General features: G+C 49.3%; 1 protein-coding gene across 1 annotated transcript in view; it reads right to left on the reverse strand.

Annotated features, from left to right (window-relative positions):
- Positions 1 to 21,825, reverse strand: part of AHDC1 (AT-hook DNA binding motif containing 1) — a 201,097-nt gene that overhangs the window by 27,756 nt on the left and 151,516 nt on the right. The window contains 2 exon segments of the mRNA XM_079985886.1: positions 446 to 579; positions 585 to 617. Coding sequence (XP_079842012.1) covers positions 446 to 579; positions 585 to 617 — 167 coding nt within the window.

Here is a 21,825-nt window from a genome sequence, read left to right on the forward strand (position 1 = left end):
TTCAAATCAATATGGAATTTTTAGAGCAGTGGTAGGACTCCTCAGGAATCAGGGGTTGCATGCAGCCCTCCAACTTTCCCTAACTGGCCCTTGGAACACTCCCTAGGCCACACTCCTTCTCCAGACCACACCCTCTACTGCCCCTGATTCACATCCTCACTAAGTGATTTTGCCTGGCCGGAACATGTCCTTGAATTCTGATCAGGATTCTCATGAACAAAGGTGAAATTCACATTTGTTGCTCCACCTCTTTTTGCCTGTGGCCCCACCCACCACTGGCATGTGGCCCACGGGTGGTGGTCCAGAAGGGAATGTGGCCCCTGGGCTGCAAAATATTTCCCCATTCATTTTGGAAACACACACACACGAAAGCATGTTTGATTACCGGCAGGGGGCAAGCAGCAGCAGAGAGGGCCCACTCTCTGCCTTGTTCCCACCCGCTTACCTGGGCCGCCCGTATTTGCAGTGGAGGTTCACCCTGAAGTTTCTCTCGCTGCCGTCCGCCTCGCTGTTGTTGGGCTGCCGCAGCCCCGGGCCCTGGCTGCGCGGGAACCATTCAGCTGGAGGGTTGGCTCCGTTTTCCAGTCCAATGGGCTGGCAGGCGATGGAGCTCCCATCTGTTAAATGGAAGCACACAGACCCGGGCGTGTGAAGCAGCAACAGAGCAGGCAGAAGGTACAAGGAGGAGGAAGGGACAGATCTTTTTTTTATATTAATAATAATAACCAGGAAATTTAATTTCAACGGGAGTGGAGGGCAGCAAGACTACAAAAGCCCAACAGTGCTTTGGCTATGGATGTGCAGGTGACAGGGCAGATGAGCAAGTGTTTGTGGCAGCAGGCAGGGCAGAAGGAAGAAGGGTGGTGGTATCTCTCCTTCCCCCCTCACTGTCCAATCTTGCAGGCTTTTAGTAAGTTGATGCTGCCTCCTTGTAAAGATAGTGGACGGGGGGGGGGGGGGGGGAGAGAGTGAGGCAGGGGAGTTATGTATATGGCATCACTAAGTGCAGGAAGACATTTTGCTGAATTGTACTTTGTACTGCTAATAACACATATACAGGTCATCTTGGGGTTATTTATTGTCTGTGTCATGCAGGGTATAGAGAATACCATGCCAATTCATGCCCACCCATATTCGCAGCCATGTTTCCCTGCTGCCACCCTCCCGCCGGAACCACAACATCTCTGGCACAACAAATTTGTGCCAAGGCTACAGCCAGATAAGGGGGGGATATTGCGTCTCTCTGTCCAAGGTTTGAGACGGCTCCTGCTCAAGGTCACCAAAAAAAGGAAAGGGTGTGGGGAGGCTTGGCTTTGGTCTATAACAGATGTGCACAAAGGGGCCTGGCTCCTGGAGAATGCAACCCCACCTCGACTCAGAGGGATTATGCTGTGGGTCAGATGTCTCTGCAGCCCTGATAAACAGACAGACAAAATGTCCGTGCATCCTTCTGCATGCCAGGCCTGGCTGTCACTCATCAGATCCGCCTCATCTCCAGCCCAGGCTCTCTTGGCCTTTCCTTCCTTGTCTGGCTCCCCTCCTCTCCCCTCCCTTCCCTCTCTCTCCTTTTTGTCCATCTCATCATAGCCCTGCAGGGGGATCGGCCAAACTCTATTAGCTACAGTCATCCTGCTGTCTCAAGCTGTGTCTGTGAGTGTGTGTGTGTGTAATGGGGGGCATGCATGCTCTGTGCAAGTTATCCCTGTTTGAATCACTAAATGTTGGTGATATGCAGCTTTGCTCGCATGCCTGGATGTGTGCTATTTTGCAGGCATGCATCTGTGTGTCTATTTATTGAACAGGACATAAAATTCCAACTCGCTTCACGACTACTTGGCAAGGTAGATCAGGAGTGATCAAGAGTGGCCAATCGGCAGCCTGGGGGCCAGATCTAGTGCCCAAATCTGTTTTATCATGCCTCTGATAACCCTAACCAATATTTAAATCAAGGTGTGGTGTGAATTTTGGTCAAGAGTTTGACGTGGGGAGGAAATGAAAAATTGTTCTCAGACATTGCAATACGTACAGATATTCTACACCTGCCGTGTAGCATCTCTCTTTGGCTTTCATACACACTGTCTCAGCTGCACCCAAATTCATATGCTCGCTATAGCCTTGTTGTTTACTGTTACTGACTTTAAACAACTCCCAAATGAATGAGCTGGGGTTATGAAGACCTTTTCAGACCCAGGGGCCACCTGTAACCTGATGATACATCATGGGGTTCAATTTATTTCCTTTTTTTAAAAAAAATTGTCACATGGTCCCCATATTTGCTTCTGCTTATGCAGAGAACGCTCCTGTATCTTTCACTGCTGTACAGAAGAGAGAATTTTGGCAATTGCTGCTTCTTATGCAGTGATGGGAAAAACTGTTCCTGTCAAAATGATTTCATATTCACAGGCATTTAAAGGAATGGAATTCATTCTTCCAACTACTTCTGATCTCCCCACCCCCTTGTTTCCTTCTCTCTTCCTACTTCTTTTAGAAGATAAATAAAATCCGAAAGAAAAAGAAAAGTTGGTGGTGCCCATGGTGTCACTCATCTGGATGCTGTCAGGGCAGGACTTTGGGGCGGAAGATCAAGTACCCACCTGTCAGAGCCACCCTGGGTCCCAGCTCACAAGAGACCAAAGTCCAGTCCAAGTTATATACAAAAGGTTTTATTGAAGATCATTGTCGTCATTACATCCAAACTCCGTGGCTCCGCATCTGTTACCCTTAGATGTTAGAAGTCCCCTCTGAGTCCGTCCCTCCCCTGCACCAATTTAAGAGGCTTGTGCTGCTCCACCTTTTCCTCTCCTTCCTTTTCCGCAGGGTCTTCCTGCCCCCCTGTGTTCCCTCTTTCCGGGACTCCCCAGAGGCTGAGTCTTCTCCTGCCTGCTGCCCCCTCCTTCGTGCTTTAGCACCAGGCTCCTCCCCAGAGCTCTCCCCACTTCCGCGCGCCTCCACATTTGAACTTGGCGCGCGTACGTTGCTCCTGACCTTCCTTTCAACAGCCACACTGCTCCCGGTACTGCTTTCCGCCCCTTCCGGCAGGACGTCTTGCCCCGATCTCCTTCCCCCCTCTGCTCCTTGTTCTGTTCCTCCCGACACACTGGTAACTCCACCCTCTTCACTCCGTTCCGGTGGAGAAGCAGGTCTCGATCTCCAACTCCCACTGGCGGTTCCCCCTACGTTCCCCTGCTCCTGACTGCTTCCCCCTTGGGCTCCCCTTGGCTTGACCAGGGGGGCTCCCTTTTGGGAATCCTCCGATTCACTGGACGGACTCATGGACCATCTCGGGTCATTGTCGTCCTCTTCCTTGTCAGACTGGAATCCTTCTCCCTCACTCTCGGTCTCCTCCCTCCTCTGCGCCTCTCTCCCTGAACCCCTGACATCCATCCCCCCCTCGAAGCCCCCCCTTCCCCCCTCCCCCCCATCGGGTGCGGGTTGTGGGAACTGCAGCTCCTCGGAGGTAGATGCAGGATACAGTTCGGCTACGTCCATGACCTCTGCTGGCAGCTCGGTGTACGTGTGTTCGAATTCGGGTTCTTCACCCAAAATGTTCGCAGTTCCCTCTTCCATTGCTACTTCGTCTGGTGCTGCCTGCCAAGGCCCCTTCAGCCATTTCTTGCGCCAGGCTTCCTCTGGTTGCTCATCCCACCAATAAGAGGGTTCTGTGTCCACCCCCGAACACGATCCCCTGGGCGAGTTTGAGTTCGGCGTTCTTTCCTCGGCTGAAGAAAAGCCGTGGAAAGTGCTGCCTGAACATGTGGGGGTAAAGAGCCAGTCATCGAAGTACTCGGCTGGCATGGGTCTATGTGGGAAAAGGGCATGGAACTCGTCCTTTAAAAGAGGTTCGTCTAAAGCGTAGTCCGGCACCCACCCACTGGCACTGACTGGTGCACCCTCTCTGACTAGAAAGTATTCTATTCCCTCTTCCCCCCATCTCGAGTCCAGGATCTCTGTGACCTCGTTGAGTGGTTCGACCCTAGGCGATCCCTCCCTCCTAGGTGACTCTGCGCGTGGCTGCGGTACTGTTTCAGACTCCTGAAACCTGTGCGGGGCCTTGTAGGGAGTGAGCACCGACCTATGAAAAACCGGGTGGACTCTGGAACCTTCGGGGAGGGCCAGTCGAAAAGCCACGGGGTTGATCTTAGCCTCCACCTGGTATGGTCCTAGCTGCCTGTGCCCTAGCTTCTTCTTGGCCAACGACTTGGTTGGCATCGCCTGGGCCGCTAACCACACCCAGTCCCCCACCTGGATGTCCTCTCCCACTCTTCTGCCTTTGTCTGCCTGCACCTTATATGCTTGTTTGGCTAGCTCCAAATGTCTCCGCAGCTCCTCGTGTACCTCTTGTAGTTCTGCAGCGAACTGGTCGGCCTCTTGCGGCTCCCCCTCTCTTGGTGCTACGAACCCCGGGAAGGTCCTGGGATGACGTCCATTGTTCGCGAAGAACGGCGTCACCCCCGTCGACGCATGCTTCGTGTTGTTGTAGGCAAACTCCGCCATCGGTAGGTAGTCCACCCAAGCTGTGGGTCGCTGATTTGCATAACATCTCAGGTACTGCTGCATGATCGCGTTGACCCTCTCGGCCTGGCCGTTGGTTTGTGGATGTCTTGCCGACGCTAGGTTGATCTTGACGCGCAGGATACCTAGGAGCTTCTGCCAAAAATTGGAAATAAACTGGCGCCCCCTGTCGGACAGGATGGCCCGCGGCAGCCCATGCGCCCGGAACACGTGGTCGATGAAGAGCTTGGCGGTCTGTTCCGCCGTCGCCACCTTCGCGCAGGGAATGAAGTGCGCCATCTTGGTGAACAAGTCCACCACCACCGTCTTGCCTCTGGAACTGGGCAGGTCAGTGACGAAGTCCAGCGCCACCCTCTCCCACGGTTGCTGTGGTGTTTCCAGTGGTTCCAGCAAGCCCGCCGGCTTCTGGTGTACTGGCTTGGACCTCTGACAAGTGTCACATCTGGCGACGTACTCCGCTACTTCTCCTCGCATCTGGGGCCACCAAAAGTCCCTGGCCACCAGTTCTATTGTCTTCTCCCTGCCGAAATGGCCCGCACTGGGAGCGTCGTGCAACTGCTGCAGAACCTTTGCTCGGAGCTCGTCGCTCGGCACGTAGAGGGCACCCTTGTGAGTTAACAGTCCGTCGCGTAACTGGAACTCATCGTCTCTCAGCGAACCCCTACGCAGCTCCTCTATTTTGGATTGTGCAAACTGATCTACCTGCAACGCGCGTCGCACTGCGTCCAGGTCGACAGCGATGGCAGCGCACGCCCACGCCTGCGGTGCAAAAATGTGCCTGGCTGCTATTGGTGCCGCTTCCTCAAGATATTGCGGTTTCCTGGAGAGCGCATCGGCTATAACGTTGGAGTCCCCTGGGACGTACTCTATCCTGAAGTCGAAATCCGCGAAGAACTCTGCCCAGCGCATGTGTCTTTGGCTCTGGAGTTTCGCCGTGCGCCAATACTCTAAATTCTTGTGATCCGTGCGGACCTGCACTGTGTGCTTGGCTCCAATGAGGAAATGTCGCCACGCTTTGAACGCTGCGTGAATGGCTAACAGCTCCCTGTCCCATATGGTGTAGTTTTGCTCCGCTTTGCTGAGCTTTCTGGAGTAAAAGGCACCGGGTCTCCAGTTTCCATGTGGATCTTCTTGCAGGAGTACGGCTCCAACCGCTCTGTCTGACGCGTCAGTCTCTACTCGTATGGGCTTGCCTGGATTCACGTGCAGCAGCTGCTCCTCGGAGGCGAAAAGGCTTTTAAGCTTCTGAAAAGAGCGCTCCGCCTGTTCCGTCCACACGAACCTCTTTTTCTTGGAACTGAGAGTGTCCGTGATCGCTGCCGTCTCCTTTGCAAAACCTCTGATGAATTTGCGGTAGAAGTTGGCGAAGCCGATGAATCTTTGGACTTCCTTCCGATTGCGAGGGCTCTTCCAGTCCAACACCGCGCGGACCTTGGCGCTGTCCATGGCCAGCCCCTTGTCGGACAGCTTGTAGCCTAGGAAATCCACGTCCGTCACATCAAACTGGCACTTCTCTAGCTTGGCGTAGAGCTTGTTCTCCCGTAGTCTCTGCAGGACTTCCTTTACGTCCTTCTCATGGGCCTCCTCCGTTTCCGAAAAGATCAGGATGTCGTCGAGGAAACACACGCATTTCTTGTAGAGAAGTCCCGCTAGCACGTGATGCATAAATGCTTGAAAGACGTGAGATCCATTTTGGAGACCAAATGGCATCACTCTGTATTCGTACGTGCCCAGAGGCGTGAACATGGCCGTCTTCCACTCATCGCCCTCCCGGATGCGTATGAGGTTATACGCTCCACGCAGATCCAATTTGGTGAAGATCTTCCCCTTCCTTACGGTTGCCAGGAGATCATCTATCTTGGGCATGGGGAAGGCCTTGGGTTTGGTCTTACTGTTTATGAATCGATAGTCCACAATGAGTCTTTTTTGGGGCGTGTCCTTTTTCTTCACAAAGAAAACAGGACTGCCCCCCACCGCTTTCGATTCTCGGATGAATCCGCGCTTCAAATTGTGCTCTATGAACTCCCTGAGTTCTTGCATCTCGTCCTCAGACATGGAATACAGCTTTGCAGTCGGCAACTGCGCCCCTGGCACCAGGTCGATGGCACAATCATAAGGCCTGTGGGGCGGCAACTGGTCAGCTTCCTTCTCGCAGAAAACCTCCAGGAACCCCTCGTACTTGCGGGGTACTGCCTGCACCATGCCAAGTTGCAACTGCTGCTCAGCTCCCTCCTCCTGGCTGGACTGGATGCAATGTTGAGCACAGTACGATGAGCAAAAGGTGATCTGCCGTTGGTACCACGCTACAGCAGGACTGTGTCTCTCCAGCCAACTCATGCCTAATACTATAGGCGTGTCTGAAAGGCGGGTGACATTGAAGCTGATGACTTCTCGATGATTTCCAATCCTCATCACCATGGGAGGCGTCTGTTGCACAACTTGTCCTCCTAGCAATTTCCTGCCATCCACCGTGACTACGTTCAGAGGTGTTGTCGCTGGCAGAAGCGCTATGCGATGCTGCTTGACAAAGTGCGTCCCCACAAAATCTGCGTTGCTCCCAGAATCAATCGTGATGGGGACTTCCAGGGTGGTTCCATTCGGCAACTGAAGTGTTGCAGTGAGCTGCACCGCTGGCTTGGGTGGTAAAGGGTCTGTGCGTTGCAAAAGCGCTGGGGACTGCTCTACAGATTCGCCTGGCTGAGCCCCAGCAGCTCTGCTTCCAGCCAGGCACTGTCGTTTCCCTGAGGTTGCTCTGCTTGCATCATTTCTGCTGCAACAGTTGCTAAAGCTGCAGTGTGTTTCTGCAGCCTCTGGGGACACTCTTTCGCCATGTGCTGTGCACTGTCGCAAATGTAACACTTCCTGGTCCCTCTAGGAGGCTGTGCCTTTACTGCACCGGAAGCTGGGGCTCTGGCTGTTGCTTGAGCCTTAGCACCACCAAGTTCCATGGGCTCCTCCCCCTGCCTTCCCAGTGGCGAAGGATGTGACTGACTGAACTCCCTGGGGATGAAAGAAGACGTCCTCGCTGGTGGACGCACCTGACGTTCTACCTCAGTGTGCCAAGGACGTCCCTCGTGCCTTATCCCAATCGCCAAAGCCCTCTGCACAAGCTCCTCCAGGGTCTGGGGTCTGTCTCCCCTGGCAAGTTCATCCTTAATGGGACCGCTGAGCCCCTCCCAGAACAAATCCCTCACAGGTGCACCATCCTTCTCCCAGCTTAGCGCAGTCAGTAAAGCAAAAAATCTGGAATGGTACTGACGCACAGTGGCTTTGCCTTGCCGCAATCCAAAAATTTCCCTGCGTGCAAGATCCACATCTACAGTTGACTGGAAGCAGGCATCCATTGCTTTAATGAATTCATCTGCATCGCGGCGGGCAGGGCCATCTTCACGCCACAAATTGCGCAACCAGTCTCTGGCCGGCCCATGCAAGTGAGAAACAATAAACCCCACTTTCTCCTCCTCATCTTTAAAGTCATGACGAAGCAAGTGCAATGCATACAAAACGTCTGCTCTGAAACTGGGGTAGTGCTTCAGGTTCCCATCGAAGTGGGTGACTAGTCTGCCCCCCCTCCGTCCAAGTCCAATCCCTTCTGATCTGGACCCTGGGAACCCTTCCCTGCTTGCACGTTCCCACCTGGTTTGCAGGTCCTGGCAGCGCTTCTCCATGTCGTCATGCTTCTTCTGAGACGCAAGGACTGCAGCAGTGAGTTCGGAAACTGTAGTTCGCAGAGCTGTCAACTGCTCCTCCGCACTCATGGCTGTCACCGTTCGTGAGCTTTGCAAAAAAAAATTTTTGCGTTCTTTGGAGGGGACTTACTGTCAGAGCCACCCTGGGTCCCAGCTCACAAGAGACCAAAGTCCAGTCCAAGTTATATACAAAAGGTTTTATTGAAGATCATTGTCGTCATTACATCCAAACTCCGTGGCTCCGCATCTGTTACCCTTAGATGTTAGAAGTCCCCTCTGAGTCCGTCCCTCCCCTGCACCAATTTAAGAGGCTTGTGCTGCTCCACCTTTTCCTCTCCTTCCTTTTCCGCAGGGTCTTCCTGCCCCCCTGTGTTCCCTCTTTCCGGGACTCCCCAGAGGCTGAGTCTTCTCCTGCCTGCTGCCCCCTCCTTCGTGCTTTAGCACCAGGCTCCTCCCCAGAGCTCTCCCCACTTCCGCGCGCCTCCACATTTGAACTTGGCGCGCGTACGTTGCTCCTGACCTTCCTTTCAACAGCCACACTGCTCCCGGTACTGCTTTCCGCCCCTTCCGGCAGGACGTCTTGCCCCGATCTCCTTCCCCCCTCTGCTCCTTGTTCTGTTCCTCCCGACACACTGGTAACTCCACCCTCTTCACTCCGTTCCGGTGGAGAAGCAGGTCTCGATCTCCAACTCCCACTGGCGGTTCCCCCTACGTTCCCCTGCTCCTGACTGCTTCCCCCTTGGGCTCCCCTTGGCTTGACCAGGGGGGCTCCCTTTTGGGAATCCTCCGATTCACTGGACGGACTCATGGACCATCTCGGGTCATTGTCGTCCTCTTCCTTGTCAGACTGGAATCCTTCTCCCTCACTCTCGGTCTCCTCCCTCCTCTGCGCCTCTCTCCCTGAACCCCTGACACCACCCATCAGGAAGGCCCCCAATGCAACAGGGCTGGCTTACCACACATTGAAGTAAGTGAAACAGCGCACACTGTCATCCAAAGAGCCCTCCCTGTAAGACTATTTAAAGATGCAACATTATCTAAGGCAGAGGTGGAGAACTTGTTACCTTTCCAGATCTTGTTGAACTACAATTCCCATCATGCCTAGCCACTGGACACACTGACTAGGGTTCATGGGAGTTGCGGTTCAGCAATGTCTGAAAAGCCACAGGTTAACCACTCCTGATGTGAAGCAAGTTTAGGGAACCTGTGGTTCTCTAGGTGCCACTGGGCTCTCAACTCCCATTAGCCCCAGCAAGCATGGCCACAAGAAATGAGTCCTGGCAGAACATTACATTGGCTATGTGCACCATTGCCCTCACCCACCAGTTGAAAGTCCATTATCAAGACCCTCCCAAACTGCAGCCTGCTATTGGTTTCCTATTTAATCCATAAAGGAAGTCCAACTGGAAACACAGCACAACTTGATAGAGTGTCCAGCAGTTTTATAAGGCTAAGAAATGTGAAGAATCACAAACACACACAAACAAACTTACAGAGAAAATAAAGGCGCTATTTCTGAAAAGATCGAATATAGCACTGAGTTACAGGCGCTTACTTCTGAAAAACATAACAAAAAAAGCCTCTGCACACCAACTCCTCCTTCTCTGGGATTTGGCTGGCCAAAGTGATGGTCTGACTTGTTTTGATAGTTCCGGCTTTTAGGTCATAAAACAGCACCTCTGGCATGTCCAGATGCAATGCCCTAAACAGTGTATTTGAAGGGTCAGCCCTCCCTCACATGAGCCTGCCCACGGTGCTCTTCCATGGAAGCTTTGCTCTGTGCCCTACAGCTGTGCTCAGGAGCCCAGTTGGGTGGGCATGACCAGATGGTGGAGCTTCCTACCTTGGGAGGCCTGGATGGTCTCCTTTCTGATGGCTTTCAAATGTTAAATCCTCTCTCTTTTTACCAGTTCTTGGGACTGACAAACATTTTGCTTTTATTCTTTCTATTGTATTATTTTATTACATCTATATCCCACTTTCTTCCTTAACAGAACCAAAGTTGGCATACATGGAGTTCCAAGGCAGTCACCAATCCAGGTACTGACCATACCCTGGGGGCATAAAGTTAGGTTTTTAACTTGTGATTTTGAGCTGCTTATGGGCATGTGAAGTCAAAAGGCAGGACAGAAATATTTTATTAATAAATTTTAAAAATTATGCCATTACAAGTTTGATGTGGTATGAATAAGAAGGCTCAGGTTCACATGTTCCCTTCTCTTGTGCATAATTCCCAGATCTAGTTTGAGGCAAACTACATTTTAGGGATGCTTGATTATTTCATTCATTCTTTGTGGATTTCGGTATGTACTGACTTCCTGGATGAATATAGTTATTCAACAGTTAGTCATCTTAAAATTTTGCGACGTGTTTCTCTGCTCAGAAATGGTACTAAAATGCATATAAAAATACACATTTTAGGATAAAATTTAGAAATACTTTTGAGAGAAAAGGTTTAGAAATCTGTACTTTAGAAAATAAAATAAAATTATAAACATACAATGAAATCATGCAAAGTACACAAGACATTAAAAATGGAAATGTACAGAAAAGGATCCAACAAGTGTTGGAAATGTAAACAATTGGAAGGTACATTTTATCATATGTGGTGGAAATGTGAGATAGTTAAAAAATTCTGGGAAATGATTTATAATGAAATGAAAAAAATGTTTAGAATACCTTTTGTAAAATAACCAGAAGCCTTTCTATTAGGAGTTGTAGGAGCGGAGGTGCCAAAAGAACAGAAGAATTTGTTTATGTATGCTATGACCGCCACCTGTTAGCTCAAAGATGGAAAAAAGAAACCATCCCGACCAAAGAAGATTGGCAAAATAAATTAATGGAATATGCTGAAATGGTGAAAATAACTGTAAAGCTCAGAAACCAAGACGATAAGAAATTTAGAAAGGATTGGGAAATGTTCATTTTATATATTCAAAAGTATTGTAAACATGTTAAAACATTGGCAGGATTTTAAGAGCACTTGTAATTTTAGAGAAACTATGAAAGAAATTGGATGAATTTTTTTTTGAAGTAATAATGATATGCAGTGGGAAAGGAAAATTAAGGAACCAGAGGATGGGGTGGAGGGAAGTCACGGGATTTGGGGAATCCTTAATTTTAGATTTGAAATTGGTTTTACTTACAGTTTTGTTTGTGTGTTTGAAAATACTGTTTTTGATATGGTTTTTATTTTATTTTTGGACAGTTTGTTAAAATTTAATAATAAAAAAAGAATAAAAATGGAAATGTGTATTTTGTGAGATAATACTATTATACATGAGGATTTTTTTAAAAAAAGAAAACCACAGATTAATACAGAAGGGAGATGGAAAAGAATTATGAATGAGCACATGTGAAACTGACATGGACCAGAAATAGATGGCTCCATCCACCATATTACAGCTCATCATTGCACCTGAACCAACAAACTATGGCCTGGGGTGATCCTGCAAGCCAGGATCAGAAACGGGGGGGGGGGGGGCAGGGGACACACACATTGGTTTGTGATCCTGATTTACAGGCAAACACAACCCCACAGCTTGACTGTTTGGACAAAAGGGCAAACTACGGTTTACCCTAACTTAGGATTGGGAAGTCGGGAATCACTGTACACAAATCTGAGAAGCAGGAAGGCTTGTTCACCTAGAACCAAATCATGGTTTTGCATCGCATCTGAACAGAGCCTTTGTGAGCTAAGAATCCAGGGTTCTTTGACTTGAAGCAACTGCAGCCTATATTGTGGAAAGCAAAAGTTAGCTTCCAAGTAACCAGACAAACTCAAGTCTTGGCACCCTTACTTTGTCTTTCCCCCTTCCCATCCCCTTCCGATGCTTGGGAGAGGTGGGTGACCTAAAAAATGATGGGGTTCTTAACATTGAACAGATTCTCATGGTCAGGTGGTTAGTAAAATTAATTTCCTCTGGAGCTAAAACTCAATTACTATGTAGATCTCAAAACATAAATCCCTTTAGAAATACTACAATACTAACGAGATCTCTTGGCACTACAAAGAAATAGGTGAGCCATCAAGATAAGCGGAGAGTGAATTGCCCAGTATAGACATTCATTTACATTTGACAAACATATATCAGAGTGCTTTAATCAAGTGGTATCTCAGACAAAAGGAAAGTTGGCACAGTGTGGCACAAAAGGAAGGTAGATATACCTCAGTTGTATCATGGCAATAACGCATAAAAAATAGTAAAACACTTGATGCATTCCAAGCATTAATGTTTATAGAAGAAGCTACCAGTAAGGAGCCAACTGAGAATGCAGGGGTGGGCTGGTGTCCACTGGAACAAGGCAGGCACGTCCAAAGTCCATTTCGGGGGCCTAATCTGGCCTGCTGGTCAGTTTAATCTGGCCCCTGTGGAAGTTTATTTCCTGGGGTAAAATCCTTTAAAAATGTAACAACTTCAACCCTAAAAGAAGATCAACAACTCCAACCCTGAAAAAAGCTGTCAATCCTAGAAAAGGTCGACAACTTTGGTTGGCCCCCACAGCCCTTGATTTCATCAAGTCTCGCCCTCTTTGAAAAAAGTTTGGACACCATTGATAGGAAGACCAGCAATAGGTGAAGCCAGAGCCAAAGACAGCCAGATTCACCCCCTGTGCTGGTGACAGGCAGGTGGGGGTAGACTGAGAGCAGATTGAGGGCTCATCCACTTGTCCTGCTGTTTTCAGGGGAAACCACTGTTTAGCCCCACATCATTATTACATACTTTGCAACTACAATAAGCGCCTAAAGCCAAAATTATGTGTATTCAAAACCCATTGGATTCAATGGTGGATGGGATTGCCCAAGTCATTTTCCCCATGACCTCAACCCCCCCCCTTAAAAAATTGGGGGGGTTGGCCACAAGCGTAAAACTGAAGTTAAATGCACGTAAGTTGCAGGAATGTACATCTACATTCCTGATACGTTGGGGGGTGGGAATCTCTTGAACATGTGCAGCTTCACATTATACACTCTTAAATCACAGTTTGATCATGACTGCAGGTATAAAATGGAGTTTGCTTCCGTTGCCCTGATGCCATGAACACATTTACTTTGGGGAAAGCACAATTCTGTTGTAGAGAATTATAATACATTTGAAAAGCAAACACAATAAAGTCAGCATCTGTAATCATGCACATGCTTGGCCAGCCAACCCCTGACTATAAAATGTTTTTGTTTTTGTTTTGTTTTGAATAAGAAGATACTGCACTGCAGTGACTAGTGTCAGCCCCAGCCAGTGGAATGTGTGAGTGCTGGCCCAGGTCATTACACTGGTCCTGTTTGCTGCTGCCTCTATCATCTGCCACTCTCAGGCTAATCATTTTTTTGGAGGGGAGACTGGTCTGTGGGCCCTGGACTTCAGCCCTGAGGTCCAATGTTAGCTGCATCTCTGAGCGTGCCATCATTAAGATAGACCCAACATATTCCCATTTTACCAATGGAAAACAAAGCAGAAGACACAGCAATCCATGCTACCTCTATGACTGCTTGTTTTTGGAAGCTGGCTGTAGTCTTGTGATGGGCCTAATCCACACTGGTCCACAGAGGCTACAGAACGCATCAGCCCTGCCCTTCTGCGTGACTGAGCAGGGCCGGTGCAGGCAATATTGTCTGCAGAGCTGGCTCTTTAGTTTGGCAGTAGGGTGTCCTGGGAGGAGACATACCTGATTTTTTCCCAGAGACAAGTCCTCTGTTTCCAGCTGTGCAGTGCCAAACCAGGAGTGCAAGCAGCTGCCATGTGCCCTTGCATGCCAAGGCCACCCAGTTTTGATCTCACACCTCAAAAGCCAGTGCTAACTCAGATACAAATCATAGGCCGCAAACCAGACAAAATGTTAAGTGCTTCTTCTAACCTTTGTAGATTTCACTGGGGCACTGAAGCGTAGGCTTAAATTGTGGGTCTTTACAGTGCTGAATTTTGCTTCGATTATGCCCTTAGGATTTTGGAAAGATTTTGTTGTTGCGTGTGTGTGGTGGTGGTGGTTTTTTGGACAGCTCATGTGGAAAAAAGAAAAAGGAAAGAATATTTGAAGCCATTTCAGGTATTTTGCTGCCAGCTGAACCGGATGTTTATACGACTGGTACGCGCTGGAAAGATTCTGTCAGGAGAGGAGGAAACGAAATGGCTTTAAAGTTATTCGCAGCTGCAAAAATTGGTGGCAGATTCTGCGAAGAAGTTAGCACCATCTACTGAGCCTTGGGAGTTGATGCAGGTATGGGAAATTATTATTGCAATTATTAATAGACATTATTTATATCCCACTTTTCCTCTCAAAACGTGTAGGGATGCTAACATAGTTCTTCTTCCTCATTTTATCTTTACAAAGATTAAGTGAGATGCAATAGGTTGAGGGATAGCAACTGGCTCTAGGTCCCCACTGAGCTTTATGGCTTTAATCACTGCACCACACTGGTTCGCTGACCATGATTGCTAATAGGGTCATGCTGCCATATTCTGCTTAACATTTAAAGACAGTCAGATAGAATTCTGTCAAGTTTAAAATGAACAGGAGAAATGGTTAGCATTTCCTGAGATGTAACCAAATGGATTTCTATTGGATAATGAACTGATGTTCTATAACCTGTTGGGGAGGGGAACATACAGGAACTTCTTGAACATTGTCAAAAAGCAGCAGAGTTTTATGAAAACCATAGGTCCTAGCCCAGGGCCTTGTTAGCCTGTCTGATAATCCAGCCCTGATCAAAACAGCCTTGATCTCTGCCAGGAAAAAATCAATCATGTGCAGGTCTGCCAAGTACCGATATATGTATTTACTGTTCTGCAACTTTTCTGTGGACCACCTGGATGGCACTCACAGACCTCCAGTGGTTTGTGGACCAGTATGAGATCTTCACATTACTGGAAGTGGTTCTCCAGGGTCTAAGGAAAAGAGAGGTCCCCCCCCCATCACCTGCTTTCCGAAATCCTTTTAGCTAATGGGGGGGGGACCTCAGGCCCAGGGGTCCAGTGCAGCCCTCCAGCCTCTCCCACTCTCAAGATTCTTCCCAGGCCATCTCCTATCTCTGTAAGCTACATCCCACATCATGGATGGAATGTGTCCTTGAGCTCTGATAATGTCTTTTGCTTGCCTGGCTGGAGGACAGAGTGGGGTGTGAATGTGTGTGGAAACTAGTCTACTAGCCCATTTTCCCCTCTGGCCTGCCCACCTCTGGCATGTGGCCCTTGGATAGTTGCTCAGAATGTGGCCCTCAGGATGATGAAGATTTCTCGCCCCTATTTTAACTTGAGGTGGCCAGAGATTGAACTTGAGGTGTTCTTTCTGCATGTGAAGCATGTGCTTCACCATTGAGCTGTGGTTCTTTCCATAACAAACAAATCTGGCTGGCTGTTGTTAGAAAGGGTGCATTCAAAAAGGGAGCTTGCTGTATTAGTTTTCCAGCTTATAACTCTAGCGCTTCTGTCCCAGTTTCATTACGGAGCTGTGGCTCTTTAGCTGATATACTGTCATGTTGTGCCAAATTTCATTCGCTCCAGGGGGTGTGGTGTGACACAACAGCAGACGTCACTGGATATGTTGCCGTCGTCCCATCTTTTATGTCATGTGCATCCCCCCCCCCCCGAAAATGGCAGGAAACAACTGTGTGCCACCATGCTGGCCACCCCAAATTTCAACCTGTGATTTTCCAGGTTGCAAATGGACTTTTTCTGGAAGCGATTAAATGTGGAAACAAGCACCCAGCTTCCACTAGATTCTGCTAGATTACCAGAATTAGTTTTCTAGCTGTGTGAAAGATCACATATGGAGATGTCGGGGAAATGGAATAAAGTACTGTTTGAATGCAGCCAAAGAGAATTTTAAACACACTTTTGGATGATTCGGGCAGGCAGTTCTTACGTTTGTGTGCCTGTGCCTTGGCCATGGATACAGAACCCTGTAGATACTGCTGGATTTCAACTCCCATCATCCCTAAGCACTTTGCTGGGACTATGGAAGTTGGAAATCAGGTTCCCACCTCTGGTTTAGGTTGTTTTGACTCAGCCTTTCTATTAAAATTGTTGCCCTGTTTTGTTCTCTTAAAAAGCTTTATAAAGCTTTAAAAATGCAATAAAATATTATATATATATAAAAAAGCTTTATAAATCCTTCCTGAACTGAGTGCTGCTTTCTTCTTGCCGTCTTCCCTTCTGCCACACCCAATGAGGTTTATTGCCATTGAACTGAAGCCCTTGCTCTGGATCTATGCGTGAATTTGCTGCACAATCACCTCTTTATTCTGGTGCACCTTCGCCCTTTTGTATCCCACCATCCCTGCCTTGCAGTTGGCATGGCCCTGCCTCCACCTTTGAGCTTGTTTGTGCCCCTGTCCATCTCCTAGCTCCCCTCCCAGCACAGCTCAAATCCCACAGCCAGCCGGCTCTGCGCACCCAGATTAGCATGGCAACATCAATCCAGACTGGCAGGAAAATGCACGCACGTGGTTCCCTCCCCAGCATCAGTGGGGAACTGCTGCTGCTGCTGCTACAGGCTGGGAGGGTGCAGAGTTACACCAAAGGGCAACGTGGAACAAGGAAACAGCACTAGAAAGACTGGTCTAGTCTCAGCTGTGTCTGCTAATGTGCCCAGAGCTGGAAGGAGACAGACAGACAGACAAGAGAGGGAGGGAAACTCACAGAAGGCTTTTCATTACAGCCTGTGGGTGCCCAATGCTCCCCCTTCTCCCCCTCCCCACTTCCCTTTTAATTCAAGTGGAACGTGGAAAGACTGAAAAAACAGCTCAGACCCCAGGAGTCTTCCTTTCTACGGGATGAAGGGCAACAAGGGAAGCAGAGTAAATCTGCAGGGACCCTTTTGGCTTCAGCTCACTCAGTGCTTGTTTACACCAGGGGCGGGGAAGCTTGCAGAATCCAAACAGTGCTCAGATGTGTGCTAGCCACCTAGAGCCTGATACATGCATGTCCAGAAAGAGACACGTATTCAGAAACATCTCCACTCCAATCCCCGCAGAGTGACATGGCACTTGCATATGTGTACACAGATATATTGAAAGCCATATACCCATGCAAAAGAAACACACCTGAAAAGAGTAAACCCGCAAGGTTATACAGGCAGGTCATGGAAAAATGGACTGGAGGAGGGCATGTATGGAGAATGATGCACCAAGGATTCCAACTGCAGGGCCTTATGCACAGAGCACACGTAGAAGAACACACATGAAACAATTTGTACTCAAACTGCACACACAACACACTTTTACACTCACTTGCATACCCAAATGTTCTCTCCCTCTCTCTCTCTCTCTCTCTCTCTCTCTCTCTCTCATACATACACACGCTGACCCAGAGCACTATGTGAGCACATAAATGCACAAATACTGTCCCCATACAACCACGCCCATCCACTTCCCCGGCTGCCCCTGACAATTTATAGGAAGGGTGGGGGACGTTTTTCAGCCTGAGGGCCACATTCCTACATAGACAACATTTGGGCAGACAGGGGCTGTATGCTGGTGGCAGGTGAGACCAGAGATAAAAGTGGGTGGGGCAATGGATTTGACTCTTACCTTTGTAAAGTCAGCTTTCACCTTCCTGCTACGACTATGCAAATGGTCAGAAGTATTTACACACTTGCACACACTCCTCCTTGCAGGCAAGCAAGAGGCATTATCACAGCTCAATGATACATTCCAACCAGACAAAAGCAGTCTTGGGAGATGCGTGGCGAGGGGTGCCAAGGCCAAGATGCTTTCCTGCCTCCTCCCCCGCAAAAAAAAGTTTCCTACACCCTGAACTGGCTTGTTGAGAGTCTGTCATCACAGTCCCATGTGGAGCTTGCGTTAGTCATTCCTTCAGCCCACAACATTTCTGGTCCTTGAGATTGAGAATTCAAACACATACATGCATACACGCACACACAAGGTCATAGGAGATGCTTTCCATTGGGAATTTCTCCTGGAGAAGCCTCAGTAAAATGCCTTATCCTACTGTGCTCTTCCTAGAGGATTATACTTCAGTGGGCAAGCCTCTCTGTCTCCCACTAACAGCCCTTAATTGTGAGAGAAACCTGTTGCACCACCCTGACCCACTGGAAGGCCACTTGGGGAGGAGGCTACCCCATGACTTGCTTTGGCATAACAACATAGCAAGAGCCCCGCTGGATCAGACCAAAGGCCCTCCTACACCCTGGCCTCAAATGGCCTACCAGACACCTGTGAAAAGCCCAAAAGCGGAACAGGAGTGCAAAGGGGTTCTCTCCTCACTTGTGAGTTCCAGCAAACCAGTACAGAAACATTCCCCATCCTGGTGCTTTTCAAGTATTTTGGAGTACAACTCCCATCAGCTCTAGTAAGTGTGGCCAAAGGGTCAGGGATTATGGGAGTTGTAGTCCAAGAATATCAGGGAGACAATGTATTGATTGGGGAAGGCTGTGCTGTGGCTCCTAAGACTCAGAGGGGGCCCAGTTTTTCTCTGAAGCTGTGAGCTGGTCTGGAGTAAAGTTAATCTTGTATAATATACCTCATACAACATAGCACATATATCATGGGAGTTGTGGTCCAACAGTATTGGAGGTGGAGGAAGCAATGTACACACAGGTCCTACTATCAAAACTCAGGGACAAAACTAGGCTTTATTTCCCCCAGGCCAAAGACCCAGTTTAGCACTCACACACATGCATTTGCATCTAAATACACATAGGCCAACCTCTCCATTCTGAAGGAAATCAGCCCTGAGTGCTCACTGGAAGGACAGATCCTGAAGCTGAGACTCCAATACTTTGGCCACCTCATGAGAAGAGAAGACTCCCTGGAAAAGACCCTGATGTTGGGAAAGATGGAGGGCACAAGGAGAAGGGGACGACAGAGGACGAGATGGTTGGATAGTGTTCTTGAAGCTACCAACATGAGTTTGACTAAACTGTGGGAGGCAGTGGAAGACACAAGTGCCTGGCGTGCTCTGGTCCATGGGGTCACGAAGAGTCGGACAAGACTAAACGACTAAACAACAACAACACACATAGGCCAGGATCCCCAATGGCACCTCTCTGGAGGCTTCACCTGGGGCAAAAAACCCAGCTAGCCCCGCCCCCCCATAGCTGCAGCACTGCTATATGCTTGTTATACAAAAGTCACATCCAAATACGATGAATTAGTACCCAAACCTCACTATACACAACACTGATTCAGATATACAAACAGCCAGACCTGTGTGTAATATTGTAAACAAATAAGCAGCCGTAAGCAAGCCTTGCTTCTTTGTGTTTTGCTTGTCCGCAGCAGAAACCATGCTGGGAGGGAGGGGGAAGGGGGAAAGATGGGACAAACAAGAGAGTATTCCCCCCCCTTCCTTGTTTGCTTTTTACAAGGTTTTGTAGGGGTTTCCTGTTTCCCCCCATCATTTGGGGGTAAAAATTCCATGGCTGGGAACGCATTAGAAAATTTCTCATAGGAATACTACCAACTGTCAACTTGTTATGCGAATGCTCGCCTAACGAAAACAGTGTGTTCCAATGCATTACATTTGGAGACCGATACAGTGGTACCTCAGGTTACATACGCTTCAGGTTACAGACTCCCCTAACCCAGAAATATTAACTCGGGTTAAGAACTTTGCTTCAGGATGAGAACAGAAATCGTGCTTCGGCGGCGCGGCAGCAGCAGTAGTCCCCATTAGCTAAAGTGGTGCTTCAGGTTAAGAACAGTTTCAGGTTAAGTACGGACCTCCGGAATGAATTAAGTACTTAACCTGAGGTACCATTGTACATGTGTGGAAGTCTGTGCTAGGGTGGCCTCTAAGTCTCTGAGAGGGCCCACCATACAACACAGCAAGTGGACCCCACCCCTGATCCGTCTACCCCGTTCATTGGCAGGTGATCAGACAAACCAGAGACAGGCCTTTCTCCTAGTTCTGCCAGCCTAGACGCAGACATGTTCGACAGCAGAACAGACTGCTGGGAAGGGGGCAGTAGCCAAGTCCCCAGAAGAACAGGCTGGTGACTCACTCTTCTGGCTCAGGGAATGGCCCCTGTGCGCGGGACCGAGGCCAGGCCAGGCCGATCCTCTTCCTCCAAGCCTCCACACGTTTTGCTTGCTCAGAGGGAGGAGCTGGAATGACGGAGCCCGACATGCTGCCGCATATGCCCAGCCTAGGGTTGACCTAAATCCCCTCCACCGGCCCTTCGCTGGGAACTGCCAGGACCCAAGTCCTCCGTTTGCCGGAAGCCTGGTTGTGCCAAGCATTCAAAGGCTTGGCCCCAGAAAGGGAGCGGTGGAAGAGGGCCACTGCAGAGGGAGGGAAGGCGCAGAGTGGGCTGGGCTGGGCTAGCCAACAAGCTGCTCTTTCTTTCCCTGCGCTCTGTTCCCTTTCACCTCCCTTGCTCAGCCGCAGGCAGCGGCCACATGTTTCACATTAGGATCTCTGGACTTCGCCATTCCTGGGGTGTTGGCCAGGGGTATTCCTCTCTTCTCCGCCTCCCCCCACCACAACCCAGTTACAAAACTCTAGCAGAGACCACACAGGAGATGGGAAAGATGCTTGGACAACAAGTGGAGTGGGGGCAGCAGAGAGAGAGGAGGATATGCGGTGGGGGGGGGGGGAGAGAGAGAGAGACTGATGGAGGGAAAGACTTAAAAGGAGAGAAGGCGGGCATGCAGCTTGCATGAGATTGCAAAGGGAGACGGGTGGGCACAGCCAAAAGCACAGCAACAAGAGACAGCGGGAGGGTGTGTGTGTGTGTGTGTGTGTGTGTGTGTGTGTGTGTAAAAGAGAGCAAGTGAGAAAGATTGCAGTCACCTCTCCTTGCTACCTCCTGACCCCTGGAGCCTTGGAAAGATAACAGCCCCCAAAGAGTGCTGACTTGCCTTTCAGAAATCCAATATCCTCGCCTGGTGAACTAATCGACTACCTGGGCTCGCAATAACCACCCTGCAAAAGGATTAATCCTGGCGCTGAAAATCTTTAATTAGTTTAACAGTTTCAGGCTCCATGGAGGCAGCAAATGGCAGACACAGGCGCTCCAGCCTCTCTACCCCCCCCCCCCTTCTCCTCTCCCCCACAACTCAAGAACGGGACCTCCTGGGAGGCGGCTTCATTCCCTAGTTGAGATGGGAGGAAGAGGCAAGAATTTCCCACTAAGAAGGGAAGAGACACAGGAGAGGGTGGGGAAGGGCAGGATCTTGCTTGCTCTCTGCCTTTTAAAAAATAACTGTGAAAGGGAGGGCTTACTGAATTGGAGCTCTGAGCGTAGTCCATGGGAGGTAGATGTGATCAAGAAATCTCAATATATTATTAAATGGTGAGAACGGAAGGACAGTCCAAAACAGAGCTGGCTTCCTCCTCCACATTATAGCCAAAGGCACACGATCACATTGTGCAAGTGCAGCATCTGGTATTGGGTAGACACTCCAGCACTGTATGGCTCTCGGCTCTCGCTATACAGGATGCAAGTTACTAGTCCTTAAGATTCTGAAACAATTTCTGGCTATCTGTCACTCAAGGCAGACTGACGGATGATGGTAGCACTGAGCATAAGAACATATTGAGCAGGACTTTCACATAAAAGTTCTCCGTGCCCTCTTTCTTTTCCCAGGGTGGGGGCCTTTTTGTGCTGGTGTGCACTGTGGGGACCCATATGTCTCTTTCGAACTAAAGGGCAACAATGTTGGAGC

The sequence above is a fragment of the Podarcis cretensis genome (assembly GCF_951804945.1).
Source record: "Podarcis cretensis genome assembly, chromosome: 8".
NCBI classification, from domain to species: Eukaryota; Metazoa; Chordata; class Lepidosauria; order Squamata; family Lacertidae; genus Podarcis; species Podarcis cretensis.